At 38.8% G+C, this 21,305-nt stretch overlaps 1 protein-coding gene across 2 annotated transcripts in view; it reads left to right on the top strand.

The window, feature by feature from the left end:
* The window catches only part of SYT14 (synaptotagmin 14), a 175,288-nt gene extending 171,510 nt beyond the window's left edge, over window positions 1-3,778 (top strand). For both annotated transcript variants that reach the window (XM_030557605.1, XM_030557604.1), the window contains one exon: window positions 855-3,778. In XM_030557605.1, coding sequence (XP_030413465.1) covers window positions 855-1,168 — 314 coding nt within the window. In that variant the 3' untranslated portion in view covers window positions 1,169-3,778. The remainder of the gene's footprint in view (window positions 1-854) is intronic.
* Window positions 3,779-21,305: the final 17,527 nt, after the last annotated feature.

Below are 21,305 nucleotides of genomic sequence, written 5' to 3'. Positions count from 1 at the left end.
TATGAAATACAAATGCTGTATACGGTATGCAGGTGTTATGACAAACAAGAAAAAATACAGTTTTAAAAATAAAAGGCTTATCACTCAAATACTAAAAATCATGGTGTGTTAAAATGCATTTTACAGTATATATTTTAAACATTGCAGCAGCATTTTGAAAGTACTTCCTAAAGCCCTTGGCAAGCCACATCTTAAAGAACCATGTTAAATTGTGCAAAGATTATTTATTTTCTCTCAAAAATGCATTAAATGTAATCTTGCATGAAACTAGGAACTATAAAAGAGATTTAATCTGTTTTGTAAATATTCATTTGGCTACATTTTGGTCTTTAAATGTAAACAGAATCAAAAAGCCTTAAATAAGAAACCACATCCATGCAGAGATTTTTTTTAAGCATTTCATTCTTAGCTATTTTGATGTCATTGCTGCACACCAACATTCGTTTTTCCTCTTCATTAGTTGTCTTCATTCCACTTTGTGTGTTCTTATTTTCTGAAAACTCAGTGATATGCTTTACAGTGTTGTGGCTAGTTGAAGCTTGCTAAGTGTTAATGCTATTCACGTCTGCTTTGTGTACAGATGTTGGGGGTGGTGGGGAAGAGAAGGATTATGAGGAATACCTTTAACTAAACTCATTAACTCAGTGAAAATACCAGCTATGTCTTTAGCGCAATACAAATATTTTTGCTTACTTATCATCTTCTTCACATTATAACTATGTATGTCCAAACTGAGCTATGTTCAATCAACATGGTATACACCATATCCTTATGTAGTATGTTGTTATATATCTCATTAGTCTAGTCCTAGTCTAACACACAGCTAACATTCCAAAATGTCATTTATTTTGTAGATACATATGTTAAATTAACACTGCTGAATTCCATGGGTCAGGAGATGTCCAAGTGCAAGACATCCATCCGCCGAGGGCAGCCCAATCCAGTATACAAAGAAACCTTCATTTTTCAAGTGGCACTATTTCAGCTTTCAGATGTGACGCTCATACTGTCTGTGTATAATAAACGCAGCATGAAACGAAAAGAGATGATAGGCTGGATTTCTCTAGGTCTCAACAGCTCGGGAGAAGAGGAGCTAATTCACTGGACTGAAATGAAGGAATCAAAAGGACAACAAATCTGCAGATGGCACTCATTACTAGAGTCTTAACAGGTAGTACCAAGGGTCAGTTGTGGTTCCAGGGTGTTCCATGTTTCACAAGACTGTCCCTTAGTCACCACCAGGAGATTTGTTATGGAAGTAACAAATTCAACATTCCACCTTAAAAATGCAGTGTGTGATGGAGCAGAACATTTGACACATTTTCTTCAATTCATTTGTCAGACACCTCACTAGTGTCAGATTAAACCTTTCTGTACACAGATGAGATAGCAATCGCTCCATCCCCTTGATGCATTCAATACTGTTTGGTTTGGGATTATTTTCTATTTAGCAATTCAAATATATTTTATGTGAAAATCCCCAAATTATTATAAAATTCTCCTATCATGTTGGGGTTTTTAGTGCTCTTACATTTTTAGTTTCTGACCTCCTGATTAAGCGACACTGGCCTTTAATACAAGAAACAAATTATTAAACTGTGAAACAAGAAAACCAAACAACAACAAAAAATCACTACCACCTGGGAATAAAGCTTAATATTGAATATATTGTTATTTTAGATTGATTTTGTTTTTTAGGCACTTAGTTGCATTAACTTCATTTCTGATGTGAAATTAGTCTGAAAAACTCTAGGACTCAGTAAAATCAGGTGAACTTTGACATAAATGTTTCTTCAATCTGTGACAGGAACAAGCTCCACATTGTGCTTGTGCTTCTGCCTAACCCAAAGAGACCAGATCACTGTTCTGGTCCCTTGCAAGTCTGTTTAGACAGGTTGTACTGTAAAACTATGTAACTTTCTGTTGAAAGCACTTCCTGTATTCATGTATTCCAATATAGGAAGCTCATAGAGCACGAGTTTACTAAAAATATCTTTTCATTAAACCAACTGATATGCATTTCTTTAAAATGTCAATATTGTGAAGATTATGTTGAAAGATCATAAAAGAAACAGTAGTAGTTAAACTGCTAAGGCAAAGGACCAATTCTATGACTTTGGGGAAAAGAAAGATATTTTTGTTTCCATGGCTGGTCATATGAATTACAGAGTTTCAAGAACCATAATTTCTAGTCTTGTTGCTGGAGGAGGAATACAGGGGATCTAGAAGAGAGTTATTTCCTCTCTATTTTCCAGGTGGCAGAGAGAAATAGGGCTAACCCATGAGTTGTCAGGGCTTGCATGGAACATTGAACTCCCAAATGTATGAGTCCCTTTGCTCTGCATGTATTTAAGGCTGGCACGGTTGGCTTCATAGCAACGTCATGGTAAAAAAAAAAAAAAGAAAAAAAAAAGCTGTAGCATAATGGACAAATTTTCCCTTTGGATATATACCCACAACTTCCACCGACATCAGGGAAATATGTGTGTATGTGTAGCTGAGGTTTGGACCTAAATACCGTAAGTACAGTAGAGTCTCACTAATTCACGCTGACCGCTAGATCCAATTCAGATTACTAAATACTGCGGATGACTGAATAAGTAATGACACCATTTTTTTAAAAAAAGTCAGGATTCTCAAAACGGATTTTTTTCTATATTACAATAATTTTCATTTCATCTTAATTGCTGCTCTACAGTATGTGAGCAAACATACTGCAGTTTATTTCTTATTTCGTAATGAAGTCCCCAGTGCAGTATTCACTGAGAAGGAGAGTACGATTGCTGTATTATTTTTGGTGAGAATTACTGATGATGTAGAGAATTTGGATAAAGAAAGAAACTCTTTCTTGTTACCTCTGAACAGTTCAAGCTTTGGGATACAAAGACAGTCAGGTACTGTGTGATTGCATACAGCAAGTGTATAATGTTAAAGATACGTCATGTGATTCTCAGATACTCACAATACTTAAATGATTTCATAACCCCTTTCCTAAGAAATCTCCAGTTACAGTTTTCAACTGACATTATTTTGTGCCTTTCATTTCACACTAGTTGAAGCTGCTAATACAAACGGATGGTTGTATTTGCAGAACAGGGCCTTCAATTTTTATTGACTTAAGGATTTCTCAGAACATTGCCACAGAAATTTTCTTTCCTGTCTTGCATGTTGTTTTTTATGTAAGGCACAATAAACTTCATTTTGGTAATTCAAACATCCAAGAACTTTGATTAGCCAGAAACATTGTAAGTAGCGGTACAGTATAAAGTGTTCTTTCAAGTTCTGTTTGTTGCTCAGTTTGTGAGGTGCAACATCAAACTCATAAATTTTTAAATAAATATATGTTAATTTTATGTGCATAAGAAAAACCACCTCCATTTCCCCAGCTCATTTTGGTTTCACTTACAATAGACACACTTGTTATTTACTGAGTTACTACCAGGAAAAAAGTCATAAGTAACCAAGGGTCATAAACCACGTATATTTGTGGATATTTTGAGGCAGTCTCCTAAGATCAAATATTGTCTGTCAAGGGTTGTCTCTTGTACAGGTTCACTGTATAAAGTGATGTACAGTATTTCACAGTGACTACTGAACAAGGTAATTCCATTACAGAGCATGGGGGATATCTCAGGTCACCCACAGACTATATTACAAATTAAACTTGGTGAGTCTGTAACTTGGAAAAGGAACCCAAACTACACTAAATGATAGGAGCAATCAAATTCCTTTTGAAATGTGAGATTGTTTAGGAATGACGTTTTCATGTATTAACAATTCTGACATATAAGACATTAACATATTAATTTAGATGCATCTTGAGTACGTCTAACGAGATTGTTTTTGTTAGATCATGATGCTTTTCCAACATTTTCATACATGATTTTCATAGAATTCAGATTCAACAAGTGTATCACAAAGTTAAAGATCTTACTTATTTAGGCTCCTGCAATATAAATGTATATGAAGAGCTTAAAGGAATTTCTAATTTTACATGGACGTCATATACAGGTAATAGAATGTGATCAAACATTTTTGTCTTTCAAAACCAATCACATCATCATCTACTGAAATTCACGTGAGGATTTTTATAAATTAGCAGTAGAACAGGTAACTGCTATGTTCTTTATTCCTAGGTCAATGTTATGATTTGTGGTTTTGCGGGTTTTTTTGTTTTATATTTGCTTAATGTGAATATACACTCTCATATTCTAAATCTGCCTTTAGATAAAGCTTTGTGCAAACCTTACCCCAGTAGCTGATGCACAGAGTCTTTTGTATGCATTCAGATAGAACAAACCTTAGTCAAGAAACAGACAATCCAAAGAACAAAAACACTGGTATGTAGTAAAAAGAAATCAGAACAGGGCCTTTGTGCTTGCCTCAAAATTGTGCATTATTCTATTTTCTCTTGACTTTTTCTGTTGTTCACCCTTCAGACCTCTGTTTTAAAGGTACAATCAGCACTTACAAGAATTTATCAAATGGTTAAATTATTTTTCTCCTGTATATCAGGATTATACAGAAATTACAATCCTTGTATTGATACTGGTTTTTGATACAACACAGCAATGATATTTTTTTACCCCTTGGATTGACATAAAATATGCAAAGTTTCTTTGAGAAACTACACTTAAAAGGGGTTTCTGTCTTTTCTGCAATATATATACCTATATATTTGAAGAAAGGATTAAAATCTTCCATACTATACATGGCTCTTTGCAAAAAGGATTACAAAAGTGAGAGAAAATGATTGGCTTCATACTTGAACTGCACAAAAGATTAAGGGCCAGATTGTGACCTAACGGGCCAATACAAGAGAGTATGAAGTTCCCAGGTGCAATGTTACTCCCCTGCACTGGCCAGTAATATAGAAGTGCAGGAGAGAGGACAGCTTCCTGTGCAGGTGGGTGGGGAATGGACAGAGCCTTGGCTCCATTCCCTCATTTGCCTGCCAGAACATCTGGAATCTCTGCTCTGGGGAGAGTGAATCTGTGCCAGATATAGGACTGGTGCCGCTAACTTCGTCCTGAGCAAGAGGGGACATGGCATTCACAGTCACAGTCCCGGTCTGCTCCTGTGGCAGCACATCCACATGCTGCCCCTTGTGCTGGGCTTGTGGTAAAGCCACAATTCAGCCTTAAAGTAGGGTCCAGCTCCTTGGCTGACAGCAGCAGCTGAGGATTTGCTGGTATGCAAGAGCTATGGATTCAGCTACTTGACAAGTACGTTTCTAAACATAATTAAAATCCTCGGAGCATATTAATAAAATGAAGTTTCAAAATAAGGAGATTACTTGAAATGAAGGCATACCCTTTTACTGGTGTCACAGGCTCTATTTATCAACTAAACAAGTTCACAGGCTATAGTGGAGTAGGCGAGAGTACCCAAACCACTGACTAGTTGTATTGCAGATACTGTAGAAGACAGTTTTTCAGCACTCTAGAGACTTTCATCCATAAACGATTGCAATCATTCCTATTGGCTACAATAGTGCCTGTTTTTATTATTTTCCTACCCAACATTGTTTGGGTGGTTTCCTTTTTTCCCTATTTGTGTTTCTGTATTAGTCAGTGCATTCTCTGTCCTCACTAAGGGGCCTGGTTCTGTGAGATGGTAGGCACCCTCAACTTCTGTTGTCCTCAGCCACTTGACTTTGAGAGTGAGGACACTCAGCACTGAAGTGGAGTGCAAAATAAGGCAATTAACTCAGTTTTGGGTGTCTTGCACCATTAGCATCAGTAGACAACCTGTACTCAATAAATACTATCCTTTTTTAAAATTGTCTCCCAAACTAAAACCAAATAATTCCTGTTACCATGATTCAGTCATTCCCCTACATTATGACTAGCTTTTAGATTAGTGTTGTAAATTTCTCTTTCTTTGATCTACCCTTGTAGATTACTGCTGGTGAAATACAAAGCCACCAGAGCTTCAGCAAAGACATGAAAGGATGGAATTTGGGAAAACTCTTTTAATACAATAAAAACTCCTATTGACTTAATTGGGAGCAGGATCAGACTCTATTCGTATCCATCACATTTGTCTGGAGGAATGCTGTCTTGTCTAAGCAGGCCTCTAATATTATGGCTTGTCAGTAAATAGTCCTGGGGGAATTCTGCGTCACTGTGCAATGCAGAATTTTGCGGAAATTAATGTTGTGCATGCAGAATTTTCTTTGCCCCTGCAGAAATGGGCTGCAGAAATATTAGCTGCCACTAGGGGCCACAAGACCAGGCAGAGCCCAGCTCACAAATAGAAGACAAGGCCTCAGAGAAGGGGGAGGGAACTGGAGGGTTTCCAGCAGTTGCAGTTCCCAGCACAGCCTGAAGGAAAGAGATGGCAGCACACAGGAAACTCCATGCAAGCGCAGCACCCTGCATCAGGCTGTTTCTCCCTCTGGATCCCTGGGCTCTAAGAGGGTAGGGTCTGAGAGTGTCTGGGCTGGGGGCCTGCAGCTGACCTCTGGGGGCGAGGGTGTGTGAGTTATTGGGGGGTAGCTGCGGCTGGGAGGAAGGGGATATGAGTATCTGGGCTGGGTAGGCCATGGCTGGGCTTTGGGGGGACAGGGGTGTGAGTGTCTGGCCCCCTGACTGGGCTCTGGGGGAGGGAAAGGGGGCAGAGAAGCAGGAACTGGGAATTGTCATAGGGATTTCTTTAACTCAGTATTCCTGGGGGGGGGAATTTTGTGTGTCTGTATTGTGACAGACATATTTCCTGACAGGTATTTTGAAATAAATTACCAAAATAATTGAAACTGGTATGATTATATAGTGTTATTTTGATAAATAAAATTTGCAGAATAAAATTGTGTGCAGAATTTTTAAATGTTTGGTGCAGAATTCCCCCAGGAGTAAGTAAAGCAGACTATCTTCTCTCCTTATGTTGAATTTTCAGTAACAGCTAGGTATTTATATACGTTAAGGGTTCTATTCTATTGCAATGCATGCCTAACTTTTATTAATGTTAATGAGAGGAACTCACAGACATTAACGGGAGAATAGACCCAACCCCAAAAGAGTAAATAGGATCAGCAGATCAGAGCACAGATATAGCATGGTACCTGTAACACAACCAAATGTGATTTCAATTAGGAATGGAGGTAAAAGTCAATTATCAGGAGATAGTTTGAGTCTCAAATTTAAGTATTTAAATAATTTCTCTCTCTCCTCTTTGGTTCTATTTGTTCCAACTTGTGGATTCTTTCTTTTACTTTAGCATTAATTTAACATTTAATAAAAATGGTCCACACATATTTTGATTGTTTTAACTGTAGCTTTCAGAAAAGTACAGTGCTAAAGTAAACTGCCCCAGGAATGTACTATATCTTGTAATCTCTTAAATCTGTTATCAGGTTTTGTAACATACTGTAAGTTGATGTTTTGTTTTGTTGGTATTTTTTATGGGGAAGATCCAGTGAAGCATTTGCTTCTCACTGAATGAATGCCTGAAAAAACGATGTCAGCAAAGAATGTGAGAATTAAAAATAAGTTTGATAGCGTTAAAACAGCCTTTTGTCCTATGGGTCAAATTCTGCTCTCAGAGGTAAATCTTCTCCCTGGACCCCAAACCAATGCTGTGTTGATGTGCAGTGGGGGCAGGATTTGTGGGGCCCACACCACATAAAAGGCACACTTTGCTCTATGGGTTCCAACACCTGCTATTTAAGGGATGTGGGAGGGCCACAGGTCATGGACTTGCTGCGGTGTTTACCGCTGGCTGTTGCCTCCTCTTGAATGGTGGGGATTACTGCAACCTTACAGCCTTACTGCTACCCCTCTGTACCCTAGGAGCTGGAATTCTTCCCTCCCATAGGCCCTGTAGAACCTCTTCAGGCCCAGCTACTTGATTTAGATCTAGGTTACAGCCTTGTAAATATGGACTTCAGTGAAGTTACTTCTTATTTAAAATGGTGCGACTGAGCGCAGAATTTGGCCCTATATAAATATTGTGTCTGAGTCCCTCCATGGACAGTGCTAGCTTCTGTAAGTGCAACCCAGACCATGATTCCTAGGGAGCTCCAGCCATCAACTAAAGCTGCCCACCCATGGCAGAAACATGTTGGAGGGAGAATGGCAGCAGTACTATCACCTGCCCTCCAACAAGGGTGAGTCGCTCCTGGGTGCAGTGCAGATGTAATTTGTACCTCCTCTTTCCTCTTGTGTCCATGGAGATGAATCTGGCCCACTGTATCCAGTTAATTGTAGTAGTGTGCTTTCGAAAATCCTACATCCTTCCATTATATACCTAGAGTGGATTGATTTATAACTTCTGATTGATTTCCAAAATATAAACTTGTAAGAATCTGCCAAATGAGTTAGAAACATTAGTGTGGCATTGAGATACAGGGAAATTTCTAAGACTTGCACGGTACAGTCAGGAGCTGAACTTTGAACAAGTTTTGATAGTCAGTTTTGATATGGTTCATTATGATATTTTAAGAAAAATTCTAAAGCAGTTTGAATGTTTTAAGAAATGGTAAAAAAAAAAAATAAAAAGCAACGCTCTTTTATTACAATACAGCTAGTTTGCTGTCCTTTCCAGTAAACCACAAGGTTCATTAATGCTTGGAACTGTTTCATTTGTTACAACTGTTTTTAATGTAATTTTCCTGACAAAGTGTAATTAGGGAAATCTTTTATTTACTTTTTCCCTCTCTTTGCTTGTTTGAAGGAGAAGCTTTTCCCTATACAGTATATATACTTTCTTACAGAGCTTTCTTATCTATTTTTATAAAAATTGATCTAACAATGTCAAGTTAAATGCTCTATGAGCAAAGCTACATCTCTGTTAAACAATCTAAAGTGCTGTACTAATGATTAAGGGCCTGAACATACTGCCCCTACTCAGGGTCTGATTCTGCCACACTCCTTCATGTTGAGTAGAACCTTACTGCACAAGTAGTTCCACAGGTTTCAGCGAGACCACTCACAGAGCAAGGTACATGAGTAACAATGGCAGAACTGAGCCCTCAGTGAACAGTCCTATTGACTTCAGTGGGACTTCTCCCACATATAAGAGATGCAGGGTCTGCCCCGTAGTTATGGTTATAGATTATAGTTCCCTTCATCTTAAATGATATCAAACTTGTTTGCTGGTGACTATAAACTAATAACTAACCTTCTTAGTGAATTCAAATACTGTACTGAATTGTGCTGTTAGCCAGGTTATTAAAATGTGTTTATTTCACATTGTAATTCATTCTTTCATTAAAATATATAAAAATATGGGCTTGTGAAGCAGTATTTGTATGGAGAGATCGCACGTCCACCAAATTTTATATGAGTGTATTAAATATATAGTACGTAGCGTTTTATTCACATACTTTTATACTGCCTGTATGCCACTGACACACTTGATGCCTTGCTTCTTTTGTATAAAATTTATCTGTAGAGAAACTGATGTTATCATTTATAAACAATGTCACTGTTATTTGAGCAATGTCTTAACCAGATTATTATTATTATTATTATAGTACAGAAGGTTTTAAATGGCAGGTCAGTTTAACATAGTACATTTTCTTGGGAGGTTAAAAGTTGGAAGTTCCCTTCTCAGCTGCATCCCAAGAAACTTCTTCACATGACTGTACTTAACAGACTGTTGTGTCTGATGTTAGTCAGGTGGTGTTGACCAAAGAACCAGCCCTGTTTTTAATTCATTGGACAAATAACTTTGGGGCTTGCTACCATAGAGTTACTGAAGTGACAATATGGATCTCATTGAACTAATATAAAATTGACATATGTAAATGTGATTCACTGCTGGGAGTAGAAGATATCTTTTTTCTGACTGGTTGTACATTATTGTGTCAGTAGCAAAACAGTTGATTTGTATCTGTATGTGTGTGTTAATCAAATGTGCCCACAAAGCAAACAAAAATACAAATAAACAGTGCAGACATATTTAACCTTATTTTACCCATTTAATGCCTATGTCAAGAATGTACAACTTCCAGAAGCCTGGTAATTTCAAGCCTATTCCTGTCTGAAGCCCTGATAGCAGCATAATGTATCTGTATATCTACACTGCCCTTACCAAGACAAATACGTACTAAAAGTACATGTGGTTAATATTCATAATATAACAAAACCTCCAATCATTATGTTTCCATTTTAAATTATTTTCATTAGATGATTAGTCTACAAAGGTACAGGGTTTTCCTATTCCATTTACTTCTATAATTGCAAATTGTTTGCACACCCTTAATAAAGACTTATCACAACAAAAGCAGTTTAAGAGAACATACCATACTTTCCAAGTCTTATTCAGCACATGAAAAAGAATTTTAAATATCAGACTATAAAAATACCAGAAATTAAAATCAGTACATTCTGATCAAGTCACTGATAGCCTTTCAACCCATAATTCCATGAATTAACCAGAAGCCTTCCTGATTAACTTTTTTGAAGTGAAACATCAATGCCCAATTAGTGGTTTGGGTTTTTCCCCCCTTCCTAAAAAGGGCTATCTTTTTTGTTGACATTAGAAATTGAAACATAAAGAACTCTTCATCCTTATGCTTTGATCTCCAACTAGAAACAAGGACCCTTAACTGATGCCTGAAACAGAATTTGCTCTTTATTATCAAACTTTCTTGCCCATCTTTTCCTTTGTTATATTTTAGGTCAAATAAACAGAAATTTACATTCTCTGTAATTAACATTCTATATTCTGACAGTAACAGGATTAAAAAATGAGTGACTCCTTTTTCAACTACTCACATGATTTATTAGATATTTAGGACTTTGAAAGAGAGATTGTCTAGATGACTCATTTTCTCATGGCATTTCAGCTGGATGTAGACAAAAATGGAGTTCTAGCAGTGAGTGCAGCTCTGCATATTATGTATCAAATTGTGGGGCGTTAGCAATATTTTATGTTAGAGAAGGATTTATAATTAAATGTCACACTGTATCACAGTATCTCAAATTGAGTGTTGTCAGAAATTTGTTGTTTTGTTTTCCTTTCCCTATCATTAGCTAGCTAAAAACTACTTTAAAATTTGATACTAGCTTACGTTAACCCTTAAACGTCTCCAATGTACATAAAAAGTTACTGTTGTCAAGTTGTCTTTTTATAAAAAGCAGTAACGGTTCCAGCATGTCTGTTGCTGTTAAAATAGACATTTCCTGGTTTCAGAAAAAGGGTTTACGGAAAATTTCCATCATGTATTTGTAGGTATACCCGTGCCCATACACACATACAACTAAAACTCATCAATGAATTATATATTATGGAACCGTTCACAGCTAATGTATATACGACAGCTTTAAGACTGTTATTTACATGCTTGAGACTGTGTAACTAAGGATTTATAAATTTTGTCTACCTTCTCTCTCTCTTTGTGTTTCTATTGATGACTAAGTAAACCATTTTTGCTAAGTTCTGGGTTTGCGTGTGTATCCTTTGTTAATTAAAAAGCAATTTTCCATTGAAGGAGTCCAACCTTTTACATTTGAACCTTAATAGTTGGAAAATATTTGAAAGAAAGAAAAATCAATTGCAGTAGCTAATTATGTTTCTTTTACTTTGGAATTCTCTGGGTCTTGTTCAAATATAACTAACTCCACTTTTTAGCAAATAGTAATAGCAGGTTGACAGTTCTATGGAGTTTGAATTTCAGGGAAAAGATGAGATCTTAATTTCCTGAAGCTAAATCTGGACACAACACACTCCCTTTTGTGCTATTTCTGTGCTTTTTAAAGAGTTTCCTCAGTTACTTTTGCAGCTCTCATAGGCACTGCCTGTGTCTTGAATCTTCTAACTACAGAATTTTCAAAGCACTTTGGTACCATATATCCTCCAAATGCAAATAAAGGGACATTCAGGTGACTATTTTGATAGGCCTCTGAAAAAGGCTCCTATAGCATTTTGTAGACTTCATCTAGGCTTCCGTGAATTTATTCTATCTACAGATTTTGCAGAACAGCTGTACGCTTAAGTTATATTAAGTTTTTAAAAGAGTTCAATAACCTCAGATAGTTGGAGTTTGACTTAAACATTTTACTGAAGGTTACACTTTCAATAACACAGCACTCTCTAGTGATTTTATTATGCACATTAGAACAAAACTTCTGGAGCCATCATGGTATCTGCTTTCAAAAGTGTGGGAGTACATACTTTTTAATCATGGGGTTTTACCAAAACTATGTACATGCAAACAATAAAACAAAACAATTGACTAGTTAAAATGCTTAAAATGAAACAAAACCATAATTTTCTCTACCCAAAAGATTGGAAAACTTATTATAGGGAGTCCTATCATTATCTCCAGTGCTGCCAGTGGAAGTGGCACAATCCTGGCAGCTTGGGCCAGGAGAGAGTGCAGAAGGGGGAGTGCGTCTTTGCTGTATCATTCCTCATTTCCCAAACCCCCATAATCATCTCAGCCCACAGGACTTCTGCAAGTATGTTAATGTTGATCTTGTCAGTGTTAATGCTGAAATTTTCCAAAACTAGTGTGAGTGCAAGTGGCCTGTTATTCCACATGGAGTTTGGTGCAAGTTTTGGGACAAGGAGCTTTTCAGAATGAACATGCGTCATGCCCAAGTTCTCTGCACAACATAACCATCAGAAATGCAATGCCTTTGCCTGAGAAGGCAAATGTAAATGCTTCCCCCCTGCAAATGAGGATGAGGAGGGCTCAGGAGCAAGAAGGGATTATAGAACCAAGTGGTGGTGGTGGACCTTGGAAAGCAGACCAGCAGCCAGTGGGGGCATGTAGCCCTGGGCCATCATAGAGGATGATAGACAGCAATGTTGCAGGTGAGTAGTGTATGAAGAATTAGTAGTAGAAAAAAGTATTACAAATACTAAACATACAGTAAGTAACGTGGTTTTTATTAGATCACACAGCTGGTGTATTAGCCAATTTTCACAGCTGGCAGGGGGATAATGTGCTCAGTAGGACATGCGCATGGAATGGGATTGTGCATTGGTTATTGGCTCCCTTGCTTTTTGGCATATGGAAAGAAAAGAGGACAGATGGTTCAAATTGCAGCATAGCTCTCTCACACCTCCAGACATCTACTATAAGAACAAAATATTATTATTGTTATTGTATTTATTAATAAAAGTTTGGCCTTGTATTCATAATTGAACATAACCTGTGATAAAAGATCTATGACAATGTGATCATTTGACCCACTATATTCCTGTAAGTTAAGTATTAAGAGAAAAGAAAAATTAAGACACTCTGAAAATATGTAAGGTGGAGAATTGGAAAAGTTTCATGATGCAGTGAATAAAAAATGTAGTATGATATCTCTTGGTTTACATGCATTCACTTTAAATATCTACATCACTGCCATGATTGATGATCATGAATAGGGTGTGTATTGTCCTCCATGGACCACGTTCTGTCCTCAGTGACATCTGGTGCATTCTCCTATGGTCAGTGGGATTACATGGATGTAATAGAGCAGAATTGCATGGTACGGGTTGTGATCATTGAATACCTCCACGTACAGTACTAGCGATAGCTATACACAGATCTTATCAGACGCAACTTCTGATATACAGTACTTACAGATATATAGTCTATTTGGCAAAACATTCAACTGTCACACAGTTTTATTCATGTGATGGATTCCAAGTTAATTTTTAAAAATCTTTTTAAAATAATTAATTACTTGGCTCCAGATACTCTGGCGAATAAGGGCTATTTAGTATTTTCTTGCTGTCCAAATTTGTAGCATACTCTTTTCCCTCTAGTGTTTGGGTTTTTACACTCCACCGGTGCAGTTCTACTTCAATGCATGTCACTTGATGTATATAATAGATTTAATTTTACTTGTAAATGTATACCCCTCCTTCCCAAAAAATAATAAAGGAGCTGCTACATTTTCTTGCCTAATTATTTTGTATAGATAGTTTTCAACATGGTAGCCCTAAAAACAAATTTATTTTTGGATCAGCATAAAAAATATTAGTGCTGGAAGGATATAAAAGAGATTAAAAAAGATGTGTGGATGAAATCAAATATCCGCTAAGATCATATAATAAATAAACTGACTATTAGATAAATTATTTATTAAAACAAGACCTTAATAGGGTTATGTGTTGTGAATATAGTTTACAATGGTTTGTTTTCCACTTAATTAGAAGCTTTACATTTCATCTTATTAATAATGAAAATCCTCTTGTCAAAGTGGGTAAGATCATAGTGACACCAGTATGTACATTTTAAAGGCAGGAGTGAATCTTGTCTTTTAAATCATTTCATTACAATATGGAAAGGGCCATATTCTGCTCTCAGTTTCGACAGTGTAAATCCAGAGTAGTTCCTAACACAGCCTAGGGCCAATATGCCTTCCGCCTATTTGGGAGTGACCACTTCTAGAGCTGTAATAGTTCACTCTCTATGGCCCATTCAGTCCTCATCCTCTGCAGTGAATACAACCACGTCAAGAATTTGGGGGCTAGACAGGTTTATGTAGCATCTTATTTCAAGCGTGCAGGAACTCAACTGCACTTCGCAGAAGTAAAGCCAAAGTTTACTATGAAAACCGGAACAAGCAGCATGATGGCTTGCTAGCTAATATGGACTGGAATTTGTAAAAGCTGCATCTATCCTTTCAAATGGTTTGAAGATGCTAATCTAGTTCCTGCAGGAATACTGACGTAACTTGTAATACAATATGATGTGAGCGTGGTGTGGGCTATCAGTTTGAGCATGGAAATGGGAGTAGGAGCCCCTCAATTCGAATGCCAGCTCTGACACTGACTGGCTCTCAGGTAGATAGTTTGCTTTGGCCCTGCTTCTGCTCCCATTGACGAAAATGGGAATTTTGGCAATGAGAACAGCCTGGTTGCCGTAAATTCCCTGCCTCGGTGTATTTATTTGTAAAACAGAAATAATTACACTTGTTATTAACCTTTGAGACAGGAAAGCAAGAGAGTCTGTGAAGCGTTTACACATGAAAGCTAATGTATAAGTGCTATTATATAAAAAAGTAGCATATATCCTGCATTTACTTATACACAAGAAGACACAATATAAGTAAGGTTAATTTCCACCATGTTAAATAGATCAGTATAAGATCTCTCAGTAATCCTCAGTATAATCAAGAATCAAATAAAATTATTGTATGATTCCTACCATATTAATTTGGACAAGTTTTTACCTTGAAACCTTCTGCCTGTAAGGAATCCATGTAGCCCTTTATGGAAAGGTCCTATAAAAACAGGGATACATGTAATTAGGTTTGGCAGAAATTGGTCTTAATTACCTATAGAAAGATATTCTTTCTATAGTTGTTTGTAGTGTTGTTGTAGCCATGTCAGTCCCGGGATATTAAACCAGAGATCGGCAACCTTCAGTATGCAGTCTGCCAGGGTAAGCGCCCTAGCGGGTCAGGCCAGTTTGTTTACCTGCCACATCCACAGGTTCGGCCGATCATGGCTCCCACTGGCTGCGGTTCACTGCTCCAGGCCAATGGGGGCTGTGGGAAATGGCGCAGGCCGAGGAATGTGCTGGCTGCAGCTTCTCGCAGACCCCATTGTCCTGGAATGGCGAACTATGGCCAGTGGGAGCTGCAATCGGCCGAACCTGTGGATGTGGCAGGTAAACAAACTGGCCTGGCCTGCCAGGGGGCTTACCCTGGTGGGCTGTGTGCCAAAGGTTGCCGATCCCTGTATTAGATCAACAAATGGGTGAGGTAATATGTTTTATGGGACCAATTTCTGTTGGTGAGAGACACAAGCTTTTGATCTTATACAAAGCTGCTCTTCAGATCTGGGAAGGTATTCAGAGTCTCACAGCTAAACACCAGATGGAATAGATTGTTTGGCATAAGGAATTAACATGTTGTAAGAGACCATTGCAGGTGAAGTGAGCAGTTAATGCCTCTGCAGTCACAGGACAAGAGAGGGTTAGTGAGTTATAAATTGTTGCAATGAGCCATGAATTCATAGGTGCTGACTACATGGGTCTCCGGGGCTGAAGCACCCACACGGAAAAAAAATGGTGGGTGCTCAGCACCCATGGACAGCCCCTCTATCAACTCCTCCCCCTCCCCCTAGTACCTCCTGCTGATCAGCTTCCCTACCTCCCAGCATCTCCTGCCCACTGTGGATCAGCTGTTCTGCAGTGTGCAGGAGGCACGGTGGGCAGAGGGGGAGGAGCAAGGGCAGGGCACACTTGAGATAAGGGGCAGGAAGAGGTGAGGCGGTGTGGGAGCTTGGGGGAAGGAATAGAGTGAGGTTTGCACACTCCCCAGGAAAGAACACAGTCAGTGCCTGTGCATGAATCCAATGTCTCTATTCAGTCCATGATTTTTAGTGTCTAACAAAGTCAGGCATTTAAGCTCCCAGGCTCATCTTTTGAAGGTGCTATTCAGGTTTTCTTTGAGGATGAGGACTGAGAGGTCAGATATTAAATGATTGTTGTGTGACAAGTGTTCACCCACAGGTGATCTGGTGTTTTTGTCTTTTATCATTTTCTGTCTGAATTCATTGAGAATGTGGTGATTGTCTGATTCACCCACCTAGTTGTTATTGAGGCGTTTATTGGGTCTCTGGATGAGGTACACTACGTGTTGTGATAGGTGTGTATAGGACCCATGGATCTTGAAAGGCATGTTGGGGGAGGAGTATTGAACATCGAAGGAGTGGAGCTGTTTTTGCAGATTTTGCATCTGTTGTTATGGCAGGGCCTGGTACTTTTCCCAGACCTGAAGAAGAGCTCTACATAAGCTAGAAAACTTGATTCTTTTACCAGCAAAAGTTATTCTCACCTACCTTGTCATTCTTTCTATAGGCTTTTGTCTCAGATGTCTACAGCTAGGATAGAAGTCTCTACTCAGTTTTATGCATTGCTGCAAAGAGTGTATACAATGATTAATATTTTTATTAAATTCTGTGTGACTTCAATATGAATGGGTCTTCCAACCCTTAAACATTGCTTGGTCCAAATTGCTTGGTCAAGGTCCAGACTCCAGAGAAACTAATAAAAAAACTGCCAGTGATAATAAGTAAATAAAAAGATTTTGGGGTCTGTTGAAAAGCACCTGGCAGTCTGGATTGGCCCACGGTCTGCCTATGGACTACCCCAGGCGTGAGTGTTCTGTGAGAATTGTTTCACAGAAGGGCTCTCTGCACAGAGCCCCCCCCCCTTTTCTGCGCTTGGATCCGAGGGAGGGTCCTTTGGGTGTTGTGGGGGTAATACAGCATAGAGTGGGAGCTCCATTGGAGCTGCACTACCGGGAAGCAAGAGGCGATAGGGGAACTTTGACACTAATTTGAGGGCAGAAGCTTCCCGATGATCCCCTGAGATCCAAAGATGCTAGAGCCCAAACCCTCTCATCTCTCATAGAGGTTTTCTCCCCTGCCTCCTTCCAAGTGTTTTCTGCAGGATGGGGTGATCTGGCCTGAGGCAAAGCCTTTTGCTGCCAAAAATATTTTAAGGAATGATTTTTCTGTTGGTCTATATCCTATCCTGTCTAATTATGCATAATATTTCACTGTAAGTTTTCTCTGAGGGTAGACATGCTGCATAAGATCTATTACAACAAAAATGTATATGCTTAAACTGTTCATTGTCATTCTAGGTAATCCAAATTAAATGTAATTTGCAAATGCAGCAATCAAAAGAACAAAAGCTGTAAAATGATGCAATGAAATTTACAAAGCATATATCCAGGAACACAGCATGACATTCACGGAGGGCATGAAGAGTAGAAGTGATACAGTACATAAATATTATACAGACTTTTTTAAAACCTCAGTTTAAAATGTCATGAAGGTCTGTATTTGCATCTCCTTCACTTAACACCTGCCTATGCTATTGTTTGTTATGGATTTCTGAGCAAGACCACGAGTAGAGTCTCCACTGGCTACTCTGCTAGGTACAATGCACCCTTTAATAATAAACAAAATGCTTTCATTTTTATATTGCCTTTCATCATCACTGAGGATCGCTAAGCATTTTCCAAATATTAATTAATCCTCAAAACACCCCAGGAAGTAGCTAATGAATATACAAAGATCATTTCACCCACCCCGAAAATGCAGCCAGTTCTACTTTGGACCATAGAAGCTTCCTAATAGTATACAGCAGTTCTGCATAACAGTTTGGGGGAAGAAGTGATGACACATATCACATCAACTGAAATTTCAGGGGGAATATAGGTTGGTAAATGGAGTTGGAATTTGGTCAGAGCATTGATGTTAACACATCTACTCTTTTAAAACATGCCAGGTGATCTTTAATGAACACAAGCAACCAAGATCTTAGGATTACATCTTATTCACAAGATGGCCAGTGTTCCTTCTCATCATTGTGCTGGAGCACTGATTCCAGGCTGGCTGAAAGACAAGTGCCACCTACTGAGTCCCCAGTGTCACTTTCTGCAGCACCAACGTAGACATGGATTGGCCTCTAGGAGGAGTAGCTGAGGCCTGTACTTTAATAATAACCCTCTTACCAATATTGAGGAATAGCTGCTTAGCAACTTAATAGGTCAGACACATGAATGGTTAATTTGCTTCCTTTGTAGCCTGGAAACCCTGTTTGTTCCCAGAATGATTTCATATCAGGCTGTTGCCCAGACAGAGTATATCTCAGGGAGGATCTCACTAGCCTTGTTACTTCCCTTCTGGGAGGAATGATGTTGTTTCCATGTCCATAAAGTTCCTCTCTCCAAAGACTGTCTATATATTTGAGATTATTACTTCCAAGTTTGGAGAGCATGTGACTGAAGAAAGAGATCTTGCCAGCATAAAATGGAACAGAGCTGATCTTTTTGTGTCCCACAGGTACTGGAATTGTCTTTCTTGTGGTTTAAAGGATTCTGGCAAGCTGTCTGAACCCAGAATGTAAATTATATTTTATTTTATTTTTATGTAAACACCACCTACAGTACAAGATAACCATACTAATGGAAACAAAAGCCTTCCTAAAAGTATCAGACTTCAAAATGTGTACGATCTTGTATTTTAAAAAGGGGTTTTAATAATTTAATGATGACAACTTTTCATTTGTGTTTAAACCTTCCTTTGTAGAACTTGCAACTGAAGCACTGTGCTAGTTCCTGAGATCCAGAAAGACTACAGAGTGAAACTGACTTGATCATTTTCATTGTCTAAAATGAGTGAAGTGCAAAAAGTAAATAAATTCAAATGAAATTTTTTTAAATGAGTTTTATTAATCTACGTTAGTAGAATAACAGGGGTCAGGAATTGATCGCTTGATCAATTCCCGATTTTTAACCCGACAATGAGCCAGTAAAACAAAAAATCTACACACACAAGGGACTGATTCTCAGTTATGCTTAGGGCCCTTTACACCACTCTGGTGGTGTAAAGAGCCTTAATGATTTAAGATCCAACCTATGCATCACTATGTTTTTTATTCTGCATGATGATGATGAATAATCATGTTTATTATAGGATTGCATCAGGGCCACCAAAGAATGGGGCTCCCTTGTTCTGTTACCTGCACAAAATTATCTGTTATTTGCACACCCTAGGGGCACCCACCTTTACCCAGTTCCTACAGCTCAGGCAAAACCCTGTTAATTTAGGCATCCACCCTCCCCCTTCTGTGGGCTCAGGGCGTAACTTTACACTCTGCAGGTTCACGGGGTCTTTTACCAGTGAAAGAGCCTTACATAGTAATATCCTACTTAACTTCTATTTATTAACAATTACCCCTCCCCAAAATGTATACACTAAACATACAATGCTCACCACTCCCAACAAGAGAGACGAACTTTTCTTGATGGCCTGTCCGGATCAGGTTATCTGGGGAACTCCAGTTTCTGCACAGTGTCATTGGCAGAATGTTGAGGTCTGGCACCTCTGATCTTGGGGCTGTGTTCTGGAATTGGTTCCCAAGACCTTGAGTCCTGCTTAGCTATACTGTAACCCAGTGGTCCCCAACCTTTTCCAGGTGGCGGGTGCCAGACGACGAGTCACCAAGGACCGTGGTTGGCGGCCAAGCATCCGCTGAAATGCCGCCAAGAAGCGGCAATGTCACGAGGCATCGCTGCCAAAATGCTGCCAAAGTAACATCATCAAGAGGTGTCGCTGCCAAAAATCAGTGGCATTTCGGAGGTGACACCACTTTTTGGTGGCATTTTGGGAGCAACGCCTCTTGATGACATCGCTTTTTGGCAGCATTTTGGTGGATGCTTGTCCGCCGGCCAGTACGCAGGTGCACATAGATGCCCCGGCAGGCGCCATTGCTCCTTCAGGCACCGCATTGGGGACCACTGCTGTAACCAATCATTTTACTAAAATTTTACTAACCAATTCCAACATATTGTAACAAAATCCTCTAACCAATCCTACCCCACCACCTTAATTAATTTACACCTAGCACAATTAATTATGTAACAGACAGAAACAATCAACCAACCAGATCAAGACCATACAGACAAACAATAGAGGAGTGGGCCCCATAAAGACAAAACAATAAAGAAAAGGGGATTTTACAGCCACAGCTATTGATAAGTGATTGCTTGTCAGACAGAGCTATCAAACTACATTTCCTTTAACCACCGTAAAATTGGTTTCTCTACCCAGGTGTCATAAACAGATAGCTAAGGGTTAATGTCTCTTTCACCTGAAACACCTGACCAGAGAACCAATCAGGAAACCGGATTTTTTCAACTTTGGGTGGAGGGAAGTTTGTGTAAGAGGTCTTTTGTCTGTCTGCCTGTTTCCTCTGAGCTTTGGAGAAGTAGTTCTATTTTCTAGTCTTCTGTTTCTAAGTGTAAGGACAAAAAGATCAGATAGTAAGTTCTATGGTTTCTTTTCTTTGGTATTTGCATGAATATAAGTGCTGGCGTGCTTTGATTTGTATTCTTTTTGAATAAGGCTGTTTATTCAATATTCTTTTAAGCAATTGACCCTGTGTTGTATCATCTTAATACAGAGAGAACATTTGTATTTTTCCTTTCTTTTTATATAAAGCTTTCTTTTAAGACCTGTTGGAGTTTTTCTTTACTTCAGGGAAATTGAGTCTGTACTCACCAGGGAATTGGTGGGAGGAAGAAATCAGGGGAGGTCTGTGTGTGTTGAATTGGCTAGCCTGATTTTGCATTCCCTCTGGGGAATAGGAAAGTCCTTTTTGTTCCCAGGACTGGGGAACGGAGAGGGGGGGAATCACTCTGTGTAGTTTCACAGAGCTTGTGTCTGTGTATCTCTCCAGGAGCATCTGGAGGGGGGAAGGGAAAAAGGATTATTTCCCTTTGTTGTGAGACTCAAGGGATTTGGGTCTTGGGGTCCCCAGGGAAGGTTTTTCAGTGGGACCAGAGTGCCCCAAAACACTCTAATTTTTTGGGTGGTGGCAGCAGTACCAG

Source organism: Gopherus evgoodei, chromosome 3 (genome assembly GCF_007399415.2).
Source record: "Gopherus evgoodei ecotype Sinaloan lineage chromosome 3, rGopEvg1_v1.p, whole genome shotgun sequence".
NCBI lineage: Eukaryota > Metazoa > Chordata > Testudines > Testudinidae > Gopherus > Gopherus evgoodei.
Note: the sequence above shows the minus strand (reverse complement) of the source record. Positions and strands in the feature narration are given on the sequence as shown.